Genomic DNA, 19,571 nt, shown 5'->3' with positions numbered 1-19,571 from the left:
TTTTAGCGGGTGTACGTTTGGTCGCCATCACCTCCCTCCCCGAAATTCTGAGACTTTTTCTAGTCAATATACGGCGTATACCTGCGTATCACATAGACTACACCACCGCTCATTAGTGTTAAAAAATGAGAAAGAAAAAAAAAAAACGACAGCGACTTGATGCCTTGAAAGGACTAGATGCATTCCATAACACAGCATGGGATCCCAAAATTAAGCAGATACCCAAATGCTACAGCTACACCCAGACGGAAAGGCTCAATAACCTTCAGGAGCCTCAGAAGGGGAGCACACTAGAGTCTTCATGTGACGGTGCACCCTAAGGTATGAATGGGCCCCATACTGCAGGAGAATACATGTTAAGGAATGCCAGTACAGGGTCATAAGTTGAGCCACCAGTGGCAAGAAGGTCAACACTACAGAGGCCACCCAGTTGATGAAATAGAGGTTACAGGGCAAGAGCTACACTCACAATTATAACCCACCAAGTAACACACAGATGGGGCAAGCAAGTGTGCAGACCTACCCATTAAACACAATCAGCAAAGCCATTAAAAACATCTTCCCCATCCAAGAGCAAAGATTATGTGGACCAGGGCTCTATGTTTAGCCTCAGGGGTCACTTGCCATGCCGGGCAATTCGAGGGTCAGATACACTTGCCAGCCACGTGGCAAGTAAGACATATGACAGTCGGATACTGTGGAGACTTTTAAATCACGTTTAAAGACTCATTTGTTTTCCTTGTTTTATCATTAGTTTTATGGTTTTGTCTTTTTATTGTGTTTTTAAAATTTTAATTCAGTTTTCTCTGTTTTTATTATGCTGTGTGAAGCGCCTTGAGGCGATCTCATCGCAAATTGGCGCTATATAAATTAATAAATTTGAATTTGAAATTTATATTTGAAGTAAGCTAATTTAACTAAATATTGAATTTATGACAATCCAGAGCCCTGATATGATACTTGTATTTTCCTCCATACTGTACTTGCACAGAACACTATTGCAAGCACATTACAATCAATCATTGTGCAAGCTGAAAAAAAAAGTTAAGAGTTCTGCCAGGCATTAAAAAAAAAGAAAATAAAATAATCACCTTCAATAAATGTTACACTTTGATTTATGCTTTATTTATTGTTTAATTAAAATTAAGTACATTTCTTATACTGCTCCTCAATTCCATTTAGCAAAGAATTACAGGAATAAAACTATGATACTCTAAAACTATGAGTAATATTGACAGAATGGTTTAGTTGTTAAATTATATTCATTATTATTATTATTATTATTATTAGTAGTAGTAGTAGTAGTAGTAATGTGCAAAAATGTCTTTAAAATGTCCCTAAAAGTCCCTCAGCCCCCTGCCTACGCATTAGAAGAGTCACACGATGAACACACCATCAAATATAAAACATTATTCATGGTCTGTATATTCCCTACAGTCTCTGTTGGTCTTCCTTATCCAGTGTTCGCTGGCAAGTGTCAGCTTGCCTGAGGGAAAAGATTTAACTCAACGGTCCATAAATATTCCAATTGATATTTTAGATTTAATTAGAAATTCTCAAGTTGATATCATCCATTTTAGTCTTTTGACCTTGGACAGAGATGAGAGCCATGATCAAATGAAGTCAGGAGAAAGGAAGAGAGAGAGCGACAGCACAATGTCAGTACTGACAAGGACACAGCGACAAAAGCCTGAGAATGGGGATAAAAATCAAACTCCCACACACACTAACCTCTGAGATGGATTTTGTCTTCCCACATGCCTCATTCTCCATCGTGGCAATGTCAATCAGAATGAAAATGAAAATCTTTGCAGCGCAAATTGGATTTGCACTGATGAAGGTCATTTCATTGGGTAAGAAGAGCAGACTAATTCACAAAACAAGGATTGATTTCCATTTCTTGTGTTGTAGTCTCTTATCTGTCTGCTCCACAGCCACCATGGCTGATAATACCTGCTTCATTTCCCAAGACTCCCAAATAGTCTTTGGCATCCAAACACAGACAAACATAGTCTAAGTAATCCCCCGTGCCACACAAATGGAGTACCTGGCATCAAGTACAGAATTATTTGGCCTTACAAATAATGTCTCTTGGTATCAGTTATTTATCCTGCCTTTCATTATTTAAAGGTTACAGATCTTTACTATTACACGCTGTGTTTGGAAGCCCTCTGTCCTATTTACAATGGACCGGCATTACCAGGAGACCTGATCTGACAAAGTAATTTACTCTCACGTCTCTGTTATGTGCAGAGAATTCTCAGTGTGAGCCACAAGCGCCAAATCCGCATGTGAATTAAATGCATCAAACAAACTAGAGGGTGTAACAGAAGATGGAGCATTTAGACAATAAGCACAAGAACAACACAGACATCTATCGGAGCTCACAGATAGTGAAACTGAAGATAGTCTGGACGGTGTGCACTTTTCGCCAGCATTGGAACAGCACCTCTGAAGAAATAACACTGTATCTGGGCCGTTGCGCTGTTTCCGAGGGTGTGAAAATGATAATTTCTCTACACTGATTGTGGACCCGCTGGTTCTGATTAAGAAGCAACACGTCCACAATTTATTCATCAACCTCTATCAAGTCAATCGTGACAACCGGAACTCTTGTCTGTTGCAGGCAAGAAAAAGAAATGTCCGCTGTTTAATTCACACAGTTGTGTTTTTTTGTTGTTCTTCATAACGTGCCTTTGCAGTGGGTCCGCGCACAAAGGTTCTCTGGTGTGGACTGACTTTTCAGTCCATCTTTTCCACCAGCACTCGCTGTGCAGCTGTGGGAGAAGACTGACTGAAAAGTCTGTCTGTGCAGCTGTGGGAGAAGTTCTCCTGCAGCGTGCCACGCTGCAGACGTGACTGTTTGTAGGGAAGACCGGGACCATTTGCCCACAGGACATTTTTAAATTTAACTCTCTGAAACACTATTTCCTGCATTTTGAGGTCCAAATTTTGTGAAGTAAAGCCATAGTTTGTTTTTTTTATCTTTGTTACAGCCTTACTTTAAGGCCAAAACATGGAAGGGTGTAGAAATGTACCTGTGTCAGGGCCAACGAACCAAGTACCTCTGGTGCCCTCTTTTGGCTGCCCTGGATATGTTCAGTAATTCTGCCCTTCAGTATGTTTGTAAAATAAAAATACTACTCTAGCATTCTGGGGATGGATTGGTCTGTGTCATCAGTCTTATAGCCATCATAACTAGAGTTAGGTAACAGCTCAAAAACAGTTTTAATAACACTAACCCAAATCAATATCGGATCGGACCAAATTGAATCGAATCGAAATAATTGATTCTGAATCTTAAGAATTGGAATCGATTCTTGAAATCTGAATCGATACCCAGCTCTAAACATTACTACATCATGTACTGTGATGATGTCATGAGACCTGCAGCAAACTGTATCTTTTTCGATGTATATTATTCATTCATTCATTCATTTTCTCTACCTGCTTATTCCAATTAAGGGTCACGAAGAAGAGAAGGGGGTACACCCTGGACAGGCTGCCAGTCTATCTCAGGGCCACATATCAACATACTAACACATTTGCCGAACCCCACATGTCTTGTGGGAGGTTGTAAGTGCACCCAGAGGGAACCCATGCAAACACGAGTAGAACATACAAACTCCACACAGAAAGGACCTGGTCGGAAGAGAACATGGGACCTTGTTGCTGTGAGGCAACAGTGCGAATGACTATACAAAATTTTCCAGACTCTGGAAACAACTAAACACTGAAGCTGAATGACATCCTCTCTGAAAGTGTCCAATCAATGCACAACATTTAACTACTTCAGTGTTGCAGGCAAACTGTTTTAAGTCGGACCAACACACTTTTGTCCCGATTTCATGCTACTGGGATACTTGGGTGCTAATTTGATAGGTATTACGTTTCTTAAGAATTGTGCCAATACAAATATTACTGTTTCATATCATGATTTACTGCAATTTTTGCAAATGAAAGTCAGCACTTGAAATACATGTTGTTTAACTTAAAATCTATTGTGGCATGACTACACAAAGCCAACATGATATAATTGGCATAAGTGATCAGTTACTTATGAACCTAATAGCAGTTCGTAGTACATGGAGAATACAAGGGCTGTCCATAAAGTATAGGTTCTTTTTATTTTTTCAAAAACTATATGGATTTCATTCATATGTTTTTACGTCAGACATGCTTGAACACTCGTGCGCATGCGTGAGTTTTTCCACGCCTGTCGGTGACGTCATTCGTCTGTGAGCACTCCTTGTGGGAGGAGTCGTCCAGCCCCTCGTCGGAATTCCTTTGTCTCAGAAGTTGCTGAGAGACTGGCGCTTTGTTTGATCAAAATTTTTTCTAAACCTGTGAGACACATCGAAGTGGACACGGTTCAAAAAATTAAGCTGGTTTTCAGTGAAAATTTTAACGGCTGATGAGAGATTTTGAGGTGATACTGTCGCTTTAAGGACTTCCCACGGAGCGAGACGTCGTGCAGCACTCCCAGGCGCCGTCGTCAGTCTGTTTCAAGCTGAAAACCTCCACATTTCAGGCTCTATTGATCCAGGACATCGTGAGAGAACAGAGAAGTTTCAGAAGAAGTCGGTTTCAGCATTTTATCCGGATATTCCACTGTTTAAGGAGATTTTTTTAATGAAAGACGTGCGGACGGGTCCGAGCGTCGGGACGCAGCCGGCGCGGTGCGGCGGCACAGGAAAAACACTTCCGTGTTGATAACCATTTGTAAAATCCAGGCGGCTTTTGATGGCTTTCAGTGGAGTGAGTATATGAGAAATTGTTTAACAGCTGGACATGTTCCAACTTGTCCTTAAGGCTTCCAACGGAGGTGTTTTTCCTGTGGCGGAGCGTTGCGGCGGCTGCGAGCCGACGCTGCAATCCGCCCGCACGTCTTTCATTAAAAAAAATCTCCTTTAACAGTGTAATATCCGGATAAAATGCTGAAACCGACTTCTTCTGAAACTTCTCTGTTCTCTCACGACGTCCTGGATCAATAGAGCCTGAAATGTGGAGGTTTTCAGCTTGAAACAGGCTGACGACGGCGCCTGGGAGTGCTGCACGACGTCTCGCTCCGTGGGAAGCCCTTAAAGCGACAGTATCACCTCAAAATCTCTCATCAGCCATTAAAATTTTCACCGAAAACCAGCTTAATTTTTCGAACCGTGTCCACTTCGATGTGTCTCACAGGTTTAGAAAAAATTTTGATCAAACAAAGCGCCAGTCTCTCAGCAACTTCTCAGACAAAGGAATTCCGACGAGGGGCTGGACGACTCCTCCCACAAGGAGTGCTCACAGGCGAATGACGTCACCGACAGGCGTGGAAAAACTCACGCATGCGCACGAGGGTTCAAGCTGTCTGACGTAAAAACATATGAATGAAATCCATATAGTTTTTGAAAAAACTAAAAAGGACCTATACTTTATAGACAACCCTCGTATTTATATCATGCTAATGCAACACTAATTAACTAATTCAAACTGCCCTCCAAATATGTCTTAAATGCAGAAACAGTACTCACTCAAATGGTTCACTGGGGTCGTCTTTCTGCAGCTCAGGAGGAATGGGGATCCGTTTGTAGTACATTTCCCAGTCAAACACCCCTCGCATGGCGTCCCCCGCCTGTGTCTCATAACCAAAATTGTCGTGGTCAATCACATCAATCATTGGACACACGATGGTCTTCCTGTTCTGTGCGATTCGATCTGAGACACAAACAAGGAGACAAGCAAGTCAACAGAAAGTAAATGACAAGGAGACAAGTGTGGGATTATTGAAAGTGGAATAAAAATTACAAAGAAAAAACAATGCCTGAATTTTTCAAAACAATGCCACAGAATATTACTAGGTGGAACACTGCTAAATGTAACAAATTATAAAAAGCATACATTTTTCAAATATTGCAACTTTATTCATTTTTTTCTGTCACTTATCTGGTTCCAGGTTGTAGTGGCAGTGGACCGAGCAGGTCAGTCTACATGTCCCTATCCTCGGCCAAGTCTCCTAACTCTTTCTGGAATATGTCAAGCCATATGGGAAATATAATCCCTGTGGTGTGTCCTGGATCTTTCCCGGGGTCTCCTCCCACTTTCATGTGTCTGGAAGATCTTTCTCGGGAGATGACTAGGAGGTATCCTCACCAGATAACTGAAGTGAACTTCATCTGGCTCCTTTCAATGCGAAGGAGCAGTGCCTCTCCTGGATATTCAAGGTCCTCACCCTATCCCTGAGGTTAACCCCAATACCTGATGGAAAAATCTCATTTCGCCGCTTGAAACAGTGCCCTTCTTTCTTTCTTTCATTACCCAAATATGATAAGAGAATAAATTGACTAGTAAATCAAGTACCAGTCAAAGGTTTGGACACACTTTCCCAGTCAATTAAATGGGAAAATGTACCCAAACCTTTGACTGGTAGTGTATATAGAGATATATCTATTTAATTATTAGTTGAATGAATTATTGAAATCCTGGTAACACAAATTTCTGGAGGGTCTGCAGATTTAGTCTGACATGTTCCAGCAGCGAGCAGCAATAAATACTCACCAACATAACAGTAGGAACTGAGTACGTGAATCTTTTAGTGGTCCCCTGTCTGGGGATGCAACTTGCATATGACAGATGTTCACCATCCCGGATGATTTTTGGACCATAACTGCTGAAGGACATTAATATGACTGCTTTCTGTTCTTGTTTTGGGTTTTTGAAAATTGTTGTACTTTATTTGATCTTTGTTATTGTTAGTATGAGTGAAACAGGTGGTCACTCCTTTGAGTCTGGTCTGCTTGAGGTTTCTTCCTCAAAACTCCCGTGGTAGTTTTTCCTTACATCTGTTGCCAATGTGGTTGCTCAGGGGTGGTGGTAAAGTTAGACCTTACCTTTGTTAAGCGTTGGGGCAACTTATGCTGTGTTTTGGGCCTGTACAAATAACTTGAATTGAATCTGCTCTCCTGTACTAGACATTTTAGTTTGACTTTTTTAATGGACTGAAATTAGCCAGATGTAATATAGGGGCTGTTGCATTATAGATGAGTATGATCTTTCAGGCAGTGTGCTGATAAAATGTTTATTATAGTCACTTTAAAACAACACAGTCCAGGATTTTAAACTGACCATGGGTCTTGCTGTGTGGGTTCTCTGTCAAAACTTCACCTTGCTTAGTCCAAAGATTCGTGATTCGTGCAGGTGCAGCAATCAGTGCATACATCACAAAGGCAAGTGATCATTTGTGTGGCAAGTTACACAACACATTTTCAAAACAAGGTGATACTTTTACAGCACTTTCAAAACAACTGCTATTTTTGCGTGCAGTGTAAAAATCGTTGCACAGCCCAAAATAGCATGAGATGTGCACATATGGGACTTCCTTTAAAATCACACAGAGATCTTTTAATATTTTGGTGGAAACTGTGTTTAAGATGTTTTCTGCAAACTGACGTGTCACGACCACATGTGTTCCTGGTGCAGAGAGCATACAGCTAAAGCAGCGACACTTTTAACAATCTGGTAACTAAATATTTTCTGTACAGGCAGCAGAGAAAAGAATGATGATGGGAAGTGGAAGACATTTTTCAGGCAACATTTCAATGACTAAATGCATTTAATTAAAATGATTAAGAACTATATTTTAGTTCGATTAGAGGAGGGAGCTCAGTAAAGAAGGCCAAGCTGTAAATTAACGGATGACTTTGGTTACATTTGTTATTTGCAGCTGCTTTACTCTGAAAGAAGTCAGTAAATAAAAGGAGAGCTGCTTAAATGATTTGCAGCATGTGTGGAGGAAAGTCCTTCACACCGCCTGCGTGTAACGAGCATGACATCCCTGTTCATTACTGACAGTGCGCCATAGGTCACGGTAACAGAATGCCAATGTGAAAATGAAAATAAGACCAGACTTTTTTTTTGTTTTGTTTTTAATGAAACATAACTGCAGATGTCTACATGAATCAGAGATGTCAGATTTTCCAATACTGTATCAGATTGATGATTTAAACTTGTGGTGTATAATGACTGCTTTCCAGTTTGACTTGTGAAAGTATTTTTAAAGTTTTCTTTCATAATAGCAGTTCAAAAATCTTACAACAGCATCTGCAGAGGCTGAACACAACAAACAAGTAATGCAGAAACAATACACAGATACCTATTCTCCATTTGAAACCAATGGGAGCTACACAAATACAAAACATCATGGTCAGCACTGCTTGGCCTTCACCTTTGACCTTTCACCAAACTACTACCTTTCACCAAACCAGACATCTATCCAGATAACAGTTCCAGCAAGCTTGATCCATCTAGACATTTTGGTTGTATTAATAAATAAATAAATAAATAAATAAATAAATAAATAAAACTGCCCATGTTTCCCTGACCTTCAACCAAATTACTCCAAACACACACATGCATGCACGCACGCGTACTTAATACTGCTTATATGGATTTTATGTTAATGCATTTATAAATTAAAGTGTACAGTTTTAGTGTGTGAACCAGATTTTTTATACTGTAATTATACTGCTTAATGTGTGTTGTATTAGCATTTTCTTTAGCATATTTTCACCTTTTCATTTCCTTTACCCTGTACCAAATTGACATCAGAACCTACATGTTTGTTTGATAAGATTACTAACCCCAAGAGCCTTAATCATTTTCACATTCATGGCTTCACGAACCCTAACCCTATCTTGTGCCATCCTCAGAAACAGAATGTGTATCTGGCGAAATAACCCTAAAGTGTTAGTATCTTTTAAACTCACCGCATGTGTGCTGCTGCTGCTGTTTTTAGCTGCTGTCGGCTTTGCACCAGCACAGTCAGGTCGTGCATAGAGTTTGAAAGAAGAGCAAAGTGTAAATATGTTTCTAAAACTCACAGCGGGTGGCCTCTGCATTGCCAACTGCACAGCGAGACGACGCAAACAGTTGGAAAGCGATGGGAGCTGCTACACAAAACAGCGGAGACACACAGCTTGCCACATAGAGCAGTGAGTGAAAATATGGGTGCAGGAATATTGATACTTGTACCGAACGTCTTAGTTGCTTTGATAATACCACAAAATGGTAAAGAACCCTTACACATGCACACATGTATTATTTCAATTGTTTGCATTTTTCTTATAAAACTGGCAAGATTTGTGGAAAAACATGAAGATGATTGAAATTTTTGAAAGTCAAGTACAAAGGCATGTCTCAGTCTCTGGCTATAAAGTGACTGCCATTAAACATGCAGACATTTTTTGTGGAATTTGATCAAATATTTGCATCGTGCTCCACTGTGACTGGCAGAGCTGACAAAAAGCTGTGACACCAGCCATGTGACTGTGTGAGAGGTTCATGAATATTCAGCACTATCTGAGTCAACCCGTTTACTCTCACAGTCCTCTCACATGTGGAATACACCGCTTGGCTTTGTATGGGGTACACACATCCTAAATAACTACAAGTTGCTTGTCACATATTTTCATCCTAGTGAAGGTACAACAGGCTGGTTCACATGGAGTTTAGGGACTCTTCCAAAATGCTGATAAACTGCAGAACTGAAGAATGTGCATCCTAAAAACTTTTGAATACAGCAGGGACATGGTCAAAATGGAAAAAATGTGCTGTTTCAAGTCTATACTTTGTTGTGATTATGTCCCTGCCATGTTTTCACAGTGTCTAACGTTCCCACTCGTGCTTAATCACACATGTACTACAGTGCATTCAGAAACTATTCACAGCACTTCACTTTTTCCACATTTTATGCTACAGCCTTATTTCAAAATGGAGTAAATTATTTTTTTCCCCTCAAAATTCTACTCACAACACCCCATAATGACAACATGCATTTTTTTTAAATTTTTGTAAATTTATTAAAAATAAAAACCTAAGGCATCACACGTACATAAGTATTCACACCCTTTACTCAACACTTTGTTGATGCACTTTTGGCAGCAATTACAGCCTCAAATCTTCTTGAATATGATGCCACAAGCTTGGTGCACCTATCTTTGGGCAGTTTTGCCCATTCCTCTTTGCAGCACCTCTCAAGCTCCATCAGGTTGGATGGGAAGCATCGGTGCACAGCCATTTTCAAGATTTGTAACGTGGGGGAGCATGTTTTTTGTTTACGCTCTAGATAACACACACTCCACACCACAAGGCTGAAAAACAGCTTTTTTTCCTAGAACCACTACAGAACTGAACAGATACGCCCAAGCTCCAGTCAGAACAACTGCATTGCTCTAATTAGAACAGTGGGGGACATGTGCAATATCTGTTTTTAACAATTTAACTTTTTAGGTATTTATTCAATGTTGGATTGATTTTTAGCTATTTAAGGGTTTCATTAAAGTTGAGTATTTTAAATGTCAACTGGCATTTTAGAGGGGCAAGTGCAGTGTGGGACGAAGACAATGTGGGATCAGTGCAATATGAGTTATGTCTGCTAGGGACAGTGCAATATGAGACATATGTCTGACTGGAATGGTGTATTAACAGGTTTCTGAGCTCGCCCCCCCCCCCCAACAAAAGAATCTCCAGATGGTCTTAATATTTACTGAAGTATGTGTGTGGGTAAGTTATGTGTGGGGGTGGGCACTGTTTTTGAGCAAATTTCATTGTGCTGGTTTACTGTGCGATGACAATAAAGGTGATTCTGTGATCAGCACCATGGACAGCGATCAGCAAATTTCATTCACAATTCAGCAGAGACAGTTGCTGGTAGAGTCTGTCTGCACCACACTTGTACCGTCATAGATTTCCGACAGAGTCCTTGATCACCAGAAGAGAGTTTAAGTGTTTTAACTGTGCTCAAACTGTTCAAAAAAATCTCCTTAAAGGTGTCCAGAAAAGTTTGAAAAGAATCAAAGCCTCAAAGCAACAGTTTTTATTTTGCCGGCAAAGGAAGCAAACTCCACAGTCATCAAAGAGCCCCGGAACAGCTTCAATTTACACTGGTTTGCCCTCTTAAATACTTTTTGCAACTGCGAACCACAATAAAAATGTGAGTCCATTGGATTTTTTTAAATTAGATTTTTAATTTGGGATTTCTGTGCACTAGTGTAGTGCACTTTTATTATTGGCAATTATTATTTTATTTATTGGATACACCTGATCCCGTCAGATCTCAGAAGTTGAACAGCTCAGTCCTGATTCATATTTGGCTGGGAAACCAATTCGGAGGAAAACCAACATTCTTGTAATATTGGGTACTGTAGTCTCATTTGAGGGTGGGCGATAATGGGGTTAAATGAAAGAGTATATGATGTAAAAATTGTACTTCCGGGGACAGCCTCATTATCATTATTCACATTAAATCTTGCTAAAAACGCACCGACAGAACCTCTCACATTTGCCTCATCTTTCCTTCTACACTGGAAAGACCAACTACTTTGGTGACTGCAGACGGAAACAAAACAGTACACCATCTGTCCTTGTGAAGTGATGCTGTGTTTGTGTTGTGCACTGGCAGGCTATACCTGGAAGTGGTCAAGTTCCACAATATCATGGTGGGGGTTGAGTCGAGACTGCGCTGCCCCATTGCAGCTTAATATTTTAGTGCTTTGATTCCTGGGAAAGCCCATACATAGCTATTATTAATAACAACAACAACAACTACAATGAATATGTGATTTTTTTTCAGTACATTGCATGAGTCTAAGTCGCAGGACATCCCAAACTAGATAAAAAACCCAACAATTTATGCTTAGGAGGAGACAGTACTTTCCCAGCCATGGATGGTACCTACGTACGTACCCAGTTACAAAACTGGGTTAACTGAGATAATGCAGAATAAATGTCTTGCCAAAGACAATGACAGGCTGGAGAACACACCTGGTACTGAACCCAGTCCATAGATTAGTAGTCCAACCCCTAGCCAACAGAGCCACAAGCTCTATGCTAAACGTGTCACAGTGAAAAATCTACAGTAACTAACTCCATAGTCCTTACAGCTCAATATGTAGCTTTGGCACCAACTCTGGAATCAACAGCCTAGTTTATTGTTAAGAAACAGCTGTCAGTGTTAAAAGCAGGTGCTCACAACACTGTTAACTATTTGTATGCATCTCACCCAGCAGTGGGGGCAGCCAGTTGACATTTGCCTCACAGTGAGAGTCCAGGAAGGTGATGACTTCACCCTTGGCAACACCAGCTCCGAGCAGGCGCGTCCTGATGAGTCCCTCCCGCTTCTTGGTCCTCAGTATTCGAACCTTCGGCAGCCGTACCATGTACTCCTCCAGGACCCCCTTGAGGTGATCTGTAAAAAGACGGCAACGAAATGACAGCAGGAATCAGAAACAAAATTAATTCCAAGTAGCGTGTTGTCCGTGGGGATCCACGAGCTCTAGATTGGGTAATGTTTATAAAATAGGTATCTGACATTTATCAGGGGTGGTAATAAATTATCCAAAATTTCTATAATGATTTGGAATGGCGTGTGAGTCCAGAATGTAATTATCAACATCCATTGTTCATTGTTGTTAAGTAATATCTGTAGTTTCTCCAAAAATATTAGTCCTATCAATGTTCTGTTCTGGTGGCGTTCATCCTTGATCCAAAATATGTAACCATACCAAACAGCAAACGTCAGCTCTCACCAGTTTCTCCATCTTTGAAGATACACACACGCACACATACATGAACACAGAGGCCACTTGGCATTTAATATATAGATGAAACCACAAACTTGATCAACATCACCTAACTTCAGCCCTGATTCACTTCAAAAATAAATGCAACGAGTGCAGCTTTAGGGTACAAACCGGTGGTCAAACCCTCACTACCATATTCTGTGATAAACAGAGGGAATAAAAAAGATCAAAAGAAACCAAACCATTAAGCAACATCATCAGATCCAACATCTGTCACTGCCACATGCTCCACACTGAAATGTTTCCCTGAAGGCCACTTCAGCCTAACAAACTCACAAAACTTTATATTCTGCTTACTTTCCTGCACTCACTTTTTACGTCTTTACTGCAGTCATTAGACAGACTGTTATCAGAAAAAAATAAATTCAAGTGGAAGGAATTAAGATGAAACTGACCATCCAAATAATAATGCCTGTTTTTCTTGAATTGTAATGGCCCGTTATAATCAACATATTTCCAAAACATCCTGAGGGATTTACCCATTCAACTTCCTTCAGATATGTGTGAAAACTCTACTAATCTGTTCGGATTCCTTGTCAGCAGGTAAACCAAGAAAATGAGGATTAATAATTTACTGAAATCTCAAAGTCATTTTGTTTGGTAGTTGGCAGGTCAGCACACAACAAGTTCAACTTGACACAATTTCACAAATAAATGTCAGAGCAATAAGCAAATATCTTCCAATCAGCCACAATATTACAGTCAATATTGGAAAGTCAAGGGAAAAATGAATAAAAGAATATATATGAAAGAAACATCAATTAAAAAAGGGCACACATACATTTTACCAGTTCTTTAATCTTTCCCTGGAGCTACCTTCCACAGAAATCAATCCCATCTTAAATGGAGCTTGTAAATCTCTCTGCTCAAATGTCAAGTCAGTCCTGACAGGTCAATAAAGAAAAATAAAATAGCAGCCAGACTTGAGCCATGTTTCACTGGGTGTCCGTCTACTGTCACTCGATTCTTTTCCAAACCTGAATGACTGCCAGCAGTCACAGAGAAAGACCATCTGCTCCACTAACAGCCACTACTGGCCCGATCCGAAGTCTGTGCATCGTCTCTACAAACATGTCACGTTTACACTGTCACTGTAAAAATGCCAGAAGCCACAATTTCTCATGCATTTGATCAACAATACAGCTTGAGGAACAGTCAGCAGTTATGTGAAGTCTCAATGTCCAGTTTCTGCTCCCTCTCTCCCCATTAATTTTTTCTCTCATTTCTCCTGCCTCCCTATCACTCTTCCATCTGTTTTTTTGTTTTTTTTCTGATTCTGACCTTTCTTCTCATTCTTCTGTTATTTTATTATAGAACTGCATTATTTATCCTTCAAAATAAAAGCAAACTAAAGCCCTCTTGTTGCCAATCTATGGCTCATGGTCGACAATGCATACTGCAAAAGCATTTGGGACGTGTCCAAATCAACACTGCTATTTACATGGTGCAATATGTTTTCTCTTCTGCTGCACTGTGGATGTAATCCAAAGATCTACTGACAAATACTGATCCCTGTAAATTACTTTTCATATAAAGCAGGAACATAACTGTGAGAATGAGAGAATTAATGAAACTATTTAGTCAACGAGTCAGGTACCATTAGTCAACAGCGACTAATCTTGACAATTAATTAATAACAATTCTAAGTTGTGAAACTCCAACTTGATAATAATTTCAGTAGAGCTACAGAACTCCAATTTGATATCATGACATTAAACAGGGACTACTCAGTGACTGATTCCTTGTCGTTCAGCTCCATGCTAATTTCTACAAAGTGACCTTTGACACATCAAATCTTTGCTACACCTTTTCAGCCTCTTTCCTGGAAACTGAAATAGATAACTTTTTCTCTGCAATAGATTATTTGTTGGAAACTAACAACCTGAAAAAAAAACTGCCTTAGAGATGTTTTGTTTCTGGGAAACAAAAGCAATCATTGATCACATCAGGGGACATTTAAAAAAAATGAAATCAACCATCATTTCAATTTATTTTCCTTTATATAGCACCAAATCACAACAGAGTTGCCTCAAGGCGCTTCACACAGGTAAGGTCTAACCTTACCAACCCCCAGAACAACAATGGTAAGGAAAAACTCCCTCTGAGGATGAAACCTCAAGCAGACCAACCTGCTGCTTGGGCCATGCTACAAACATAAATTACAGAAACAATTCACAGAACAATTCACGGACGAATATACAAGAATTGCTATTGGTGCACAGCACAGGAGGGTCGCCAACACAAATACAACTCCCATCTCTGGATGGAGCTGCACCTTAAACAGAGAAAAAACAGAATCAGCCATCAGAAAGACAAAAAATACTGTATAATTTGCCAGCATTAATCAACAGGAAAAACAAGAAAAACAGAAGAAATACTAAGGTGATCACTGGCCGCTAGCCCTAAGCTTCACCAAAAGACCCAGAATTTAGCTAAAGTTGCGGCCGCGGCCCGCTCCAATTACTAATAACATGAATTAAAAGAGTAAAAAGCGTAAAATAAAACTGTACCAGTATGCTAGCCATAAGAAAGGGAAAATAAGTGCATCTTACGTCTGGACTTGAAAGTCTCCACAGAATCTTTTTTGTTTTATTGATGCAAGGAGACCATTCCACAGAACAAGGGCATGATAAGAGAAAGCTCTGTGACCCGCAGACTTCTTATTCATCCTAGGGACACAAAGTAGTCCTGCACACTGAGAATGTAAAGCCCGGGCCGGTACGTAAGGTTTAATTAGGTCAGCTAGCTAGGGAGGTGCCAGTCCATGAATAATTTTATAGGTTATTAGCAGAACCTTAAAATCTGATCTCACTGGGACAGGAAGGCAGTGAAGAGATGCCAAAATGGGTGTAATATGGTCAAAATTTCTGCTTTGTGTCATATGTTTGGCTGCAGCATTTTGAACCAATTGGAGAGCCCTAATGCTAGACTGCGGTAAACCAGAAAATAGAACATTGCAGTAGTCCAATCTAGAAGAGATGAACGCATGGATCAGGGTCTCAGCATTTTCCATAGACAGGATGGGACGAATCTTCGCTATATTTCGCAGGTGGAAGAAAGCAGTCCTAGTAATATTTCTAATATGAGGCCAAAGGACAACAAAGGATCAAAAATTACCCCAAGGTTCCTCACTTTGTCAGTGTGATGTATGACACACGAGGCGAGGCTGAGTGTTAACTGGTCAAATTGATGCCGATGTCTCACTAGACCAAGAACCATCATTTCAGTCTTATCAGAGTTTAAAAGTAGGAAGTTTCTAGACATCCAACTTCTCACTGCTGCAAGGCAATCTTCCAAGGATTTTATGTGAACGAGATTACCAGCAGTTATCGGCATATATAACTGAGTATCATCTGCATAGCAGTGAAAGGTAATCCAAAAATGCCGCAATATGTGCCCAAGGGGTGCTATATAAAGGGAGAAAAGCAGGGGGCCTAAGACAGACCCCTGTGGAACCCCAAATTTCATGTCACTAAGGTTAGAGGTAGTGTTACTGTACAAAACACAGTGAGAACGAGTGGTCAAGTATGACGTCAGCCATGCAAGGGCACTCCCAGTAATCCCAAAATGATTTTCCAGCCTATCAAGTAGAATATGATGATCCACTGTATCAAATGCAGAACTGAGATCTAACAGCAACAGAACCATAGTGATGTCTGAATCCATTGTAAGCAGAAGATCATTCACCACTTTAGTGAGAGCCGTTTCTGTGGAATGATATTTTCTAAAAGCAGACTGCAGTGGCTCAAAGAGATTATTCTCAGTAAGATAGTCTACGAGCTGCTGTGACACCACTTTTTCCAGAATTTTAGAGCAAAATGATAGAATTGATATCGGCCGATAGTTTTTCAATACACTAGGGTCAAAATTAGGTTTCTTAAGTAATGGTTTAATCACTGCAGATTTGAAACATTTAGGAACAGATCCATAAGTTAAAAAAAGATTAATAATTTCCAGCACAATCGGCCCAAGAGTGGGCCACAGGTCCTTAAACAGTTTTGTTGGTATAGGATCAAATAAACAGGTTGTGCTTTTTGTTGACGTTACGAGTTTCGTCAACATGCCTAGAGAGATACTATCAAATTCTGTAAATCTAGGTAATACCTCAGTAGTGGCGCCCACCTCAATAGCATGGTGTAGTGGCTGGGTTAAGGCATGCTGGGATATGTTCAACCTAATGTCATCTATTTTCTTCTGAAAGTAATCCAGGAAATCTTGTGCTGTAAAAGGAGAGCGAGCTACAGGTGGTTGTCCATGAATAAGTGTTGCCACCGTGTCGAAGAACTTTGAGTTATGCTTGTTTTTGTTGATCAAATCAGAGTAGTAGGTCTGCTTTGTAGCCAATAATGCATGCTTATAGTCTGAGTTAGCATCACGCCATGCAAGGTGGAATACTTCTAATTCTGAATGACGCCATTTCCGTTCTAGACCTCTTGCTTTAATGCTTGAGGTCACGCAGGTAATCACTGAACCAAGGTGACTGTGATTTGAGGGAGTGCAGTTTTACCACAGGTGGTGCAATCATTTCGAGTGTAGTTTTGAGCACTGAGTTTAAACTATCCACGTCTGTCTACTGACTGATCTACTGACATCATGGAAATAAAAGCATAAAAGTATCTCTATAAATTATACTTTGAAGGCATGAAAGTACTTTACAAAATAGTTATTTCAAACAGACTACTTTTGTTAGGTCCCCTTCATACATAGTACAAATGTGGCTGAAATGCGCACAAAGTAGGAATTGTATGCAATACGTGTAAAAGCGGAGCTGCCTCCAATGCCTCATACACCTGTTGCTACAACTATTTGTGCACAACAGTGGCTGAAAGACAAAGACAAGACAGAAAGACAAGGGATCGAATGTGAGAGCCCATTCGGTCCATCTCGCGGCAGGTGTTGGCCAGAATCCAGGTGACACACAGGCACATCTAACACCACTTGCTTGGCACTTAGAAAATGTGTGGCCAGTCACGCTATTAACATGAAAATAGTGAGCAGACGATCACTTTCAAGCTGGCTGTGAAATTTGTCTAAGTGCCCCTATGGGTGTGACGTTGCAAAATGGCAACGCACATATGAGGCACAGTGTTGGCTCCCCCGCAACACATGTGCCATGTGTGTGAATTGCGCATGTTGCGCTTCCCCCCATCCACAACACATGTGGTGGATGTGTTGTGGATGGGGCGGAGATACCTAAATAGCAGTAAAAATAAGTAAAAAGAAATGATCACATAACACAGACATAGAGTGACATGTTTGTGTGTGCGCTGAACTGACGGGGGGCGGCAAGCTAGCCACAGCTGTTGAGATCTCTGGTTCTGGACATCAAGGCTGGAGAATGCGTACCATGTTTGGATGGACATGAACTGACAACTGTCTATTGTGACGTACGTGTGTCTGCTTGCTGTCCTCATGTGGACATACATAAAAACATACGTATATCGCTGTTGCGACGGGCTGCAGTGAGTGAGCGCACAGCATGCACATTGACAGGCTACCCCAGGTGAAACGGACCGTCATAACACACAGCGGGTGATCTGAATGTCACGTCACCAATGTGAGCTCTGTTCCACATGACGCGGTGTCTGTCCTGTGGTGCGCTGTCCACAGGACATGCGTGTCGGGCCGGACACGCCAGGCCAGTAGATGTGGACATAATAAGAGAACACTGCATCATTCATGTCATGACATGGCTGTACATCTGTGACCATGGGTCATCTACAGAGGAACAGATGGTTCATACTTGTATTGTATGCTCGATAAGAGGGATTCAATAAAATGTGGTGTTTTTATGGTGTGTGGTTAATTGTTTTAATATGTCTATCTCCTTGTTGATTTCAGGCATTTTTCCGCACCTTTTATAGGACAGCGATGGTAGCGCAGTGGTAACATTTCTGGCTGGCAATCAGAGCTTTTGTAAATTGCAGGTTCGAATCCCGTAGGTGGCATGTATTTTTTTTTTTTTTGCTGCGCGATGTGGTTACACATGCTCCAGCTGCTTGCACTGTGTTCTTGCTGTGACGCTTTTGTGCACGTAACTGTCGCAGCAGGATCGTTCATGCCTGCCCAACCACGTGTCCCTCACAATGTCTCAATGTTTTTGTGGGTTGCTCATACAAGCTGTTTTTCCATGATTGGCCCTGATTTGTATTTATTCATACTATGTGTGGAGGGGCCCTCAATGATGTACCTTTTGAGTTGTAGGAAAATCTTGAGATTAGAACTACATACTTGTCCCAAACAGGGTTGGCTATCGAGAACCGGTTCTTTTTGGGTATGGTTAAGAAATTATTCAATCCACTGATATCAATAGTCTTTTTGCTTAACAATTGCCTTATCGGTCCTTCAGAGCAGCCGTTGTTTTTGAGGGTGTTTGTCGGGAAAATGATCATTCCTCCACGTTGATGACAAACCCTGCAGCGTCTCTGTATCAACCATTTCTGCAGCGCGACTCCACTTTGAAGCGTGAACCAATGAAGCAATGCTTCGATCCACTGGCTCATTGGTTCTTTGATTCGCTGCTCTTCAGAAGAGGCAAGTACGCTTCATAACCCCTCTCAAAGCCATTAAAATATGTCAATTGTGAGTCACTTTTGTGTGGATTAAAGTCACTAACTGGGACTCTTGTCTTGTTGCAGTCAAGAAACAAGAATTGTCTTCCGTTGGCACAGCTCCAAACGCTGTGCGGCTCTTTGCCAAGACAGAGTCCGGTCGGAATTAATAACTTCAAAACGAACTGCTGTTTTAAATAAAATAACACCTCCTTCCAAACGCTGTAATACAGACAATAAACTACAAGCAACTGAAACATTTTTCCTCCTAAAATGAGACGTCCTGCATTCTTTATGAATTACATCCTGACAGTTCAGATGTATGGAAAGACATTCATCAATCAATCAATCAATCAATCAACTTTTTTTTTTATATAGCGCCAAATCACAACAAACAGTT

General features: G+C 40.7%; 1 protein-coding gene across 1 annotated transcript in view; it reads right to left on the bottom strand.

Moving 5' to 3' along the window:
* Positions 1-19,571, bottom strand: part of LOC117516976 (polypeptide N-acetylgalactosaminyltransferase 10-like) — a 389,958-nt gene that overhangs the window by 113,492 nt on the left and 256,895 nt on the right. Inside the window, exons 5-6 of the mRNA XM_034177872.1 lie at positions 12,041-12,226; positions 5,517-5,700 (exon numbers count right to left, since the gene is read on the bottom strand). Coding sequence (XP_034033763.1) covers positions 5,517-5,700; positions 12,041-12,226 — 370 coding nt within the window. The remainder of the gene's footprint in view (positions 1-5,516; positions 5,701-12,040; positions 12,227-19,571) is intronic.

This window comes from Thalassophryne amazonica, chromosome 9 (genome assembly GCF_902500255.1).
Source record: "Thalassophryne amazonica chromosome 9, fThaAma1.1, whole genome shotgun sequence".
Classification (NCBI taxonomy): Eukaryota; Metazoa; Chordata; class Actinopteri; order Batrachoidiformes; family Batrachoididae; genus Thalassophryne; species Thalassophryne amazonica.
This window is presented reverse-complemented; position numbering and strand designations above follow the sequence as displayed.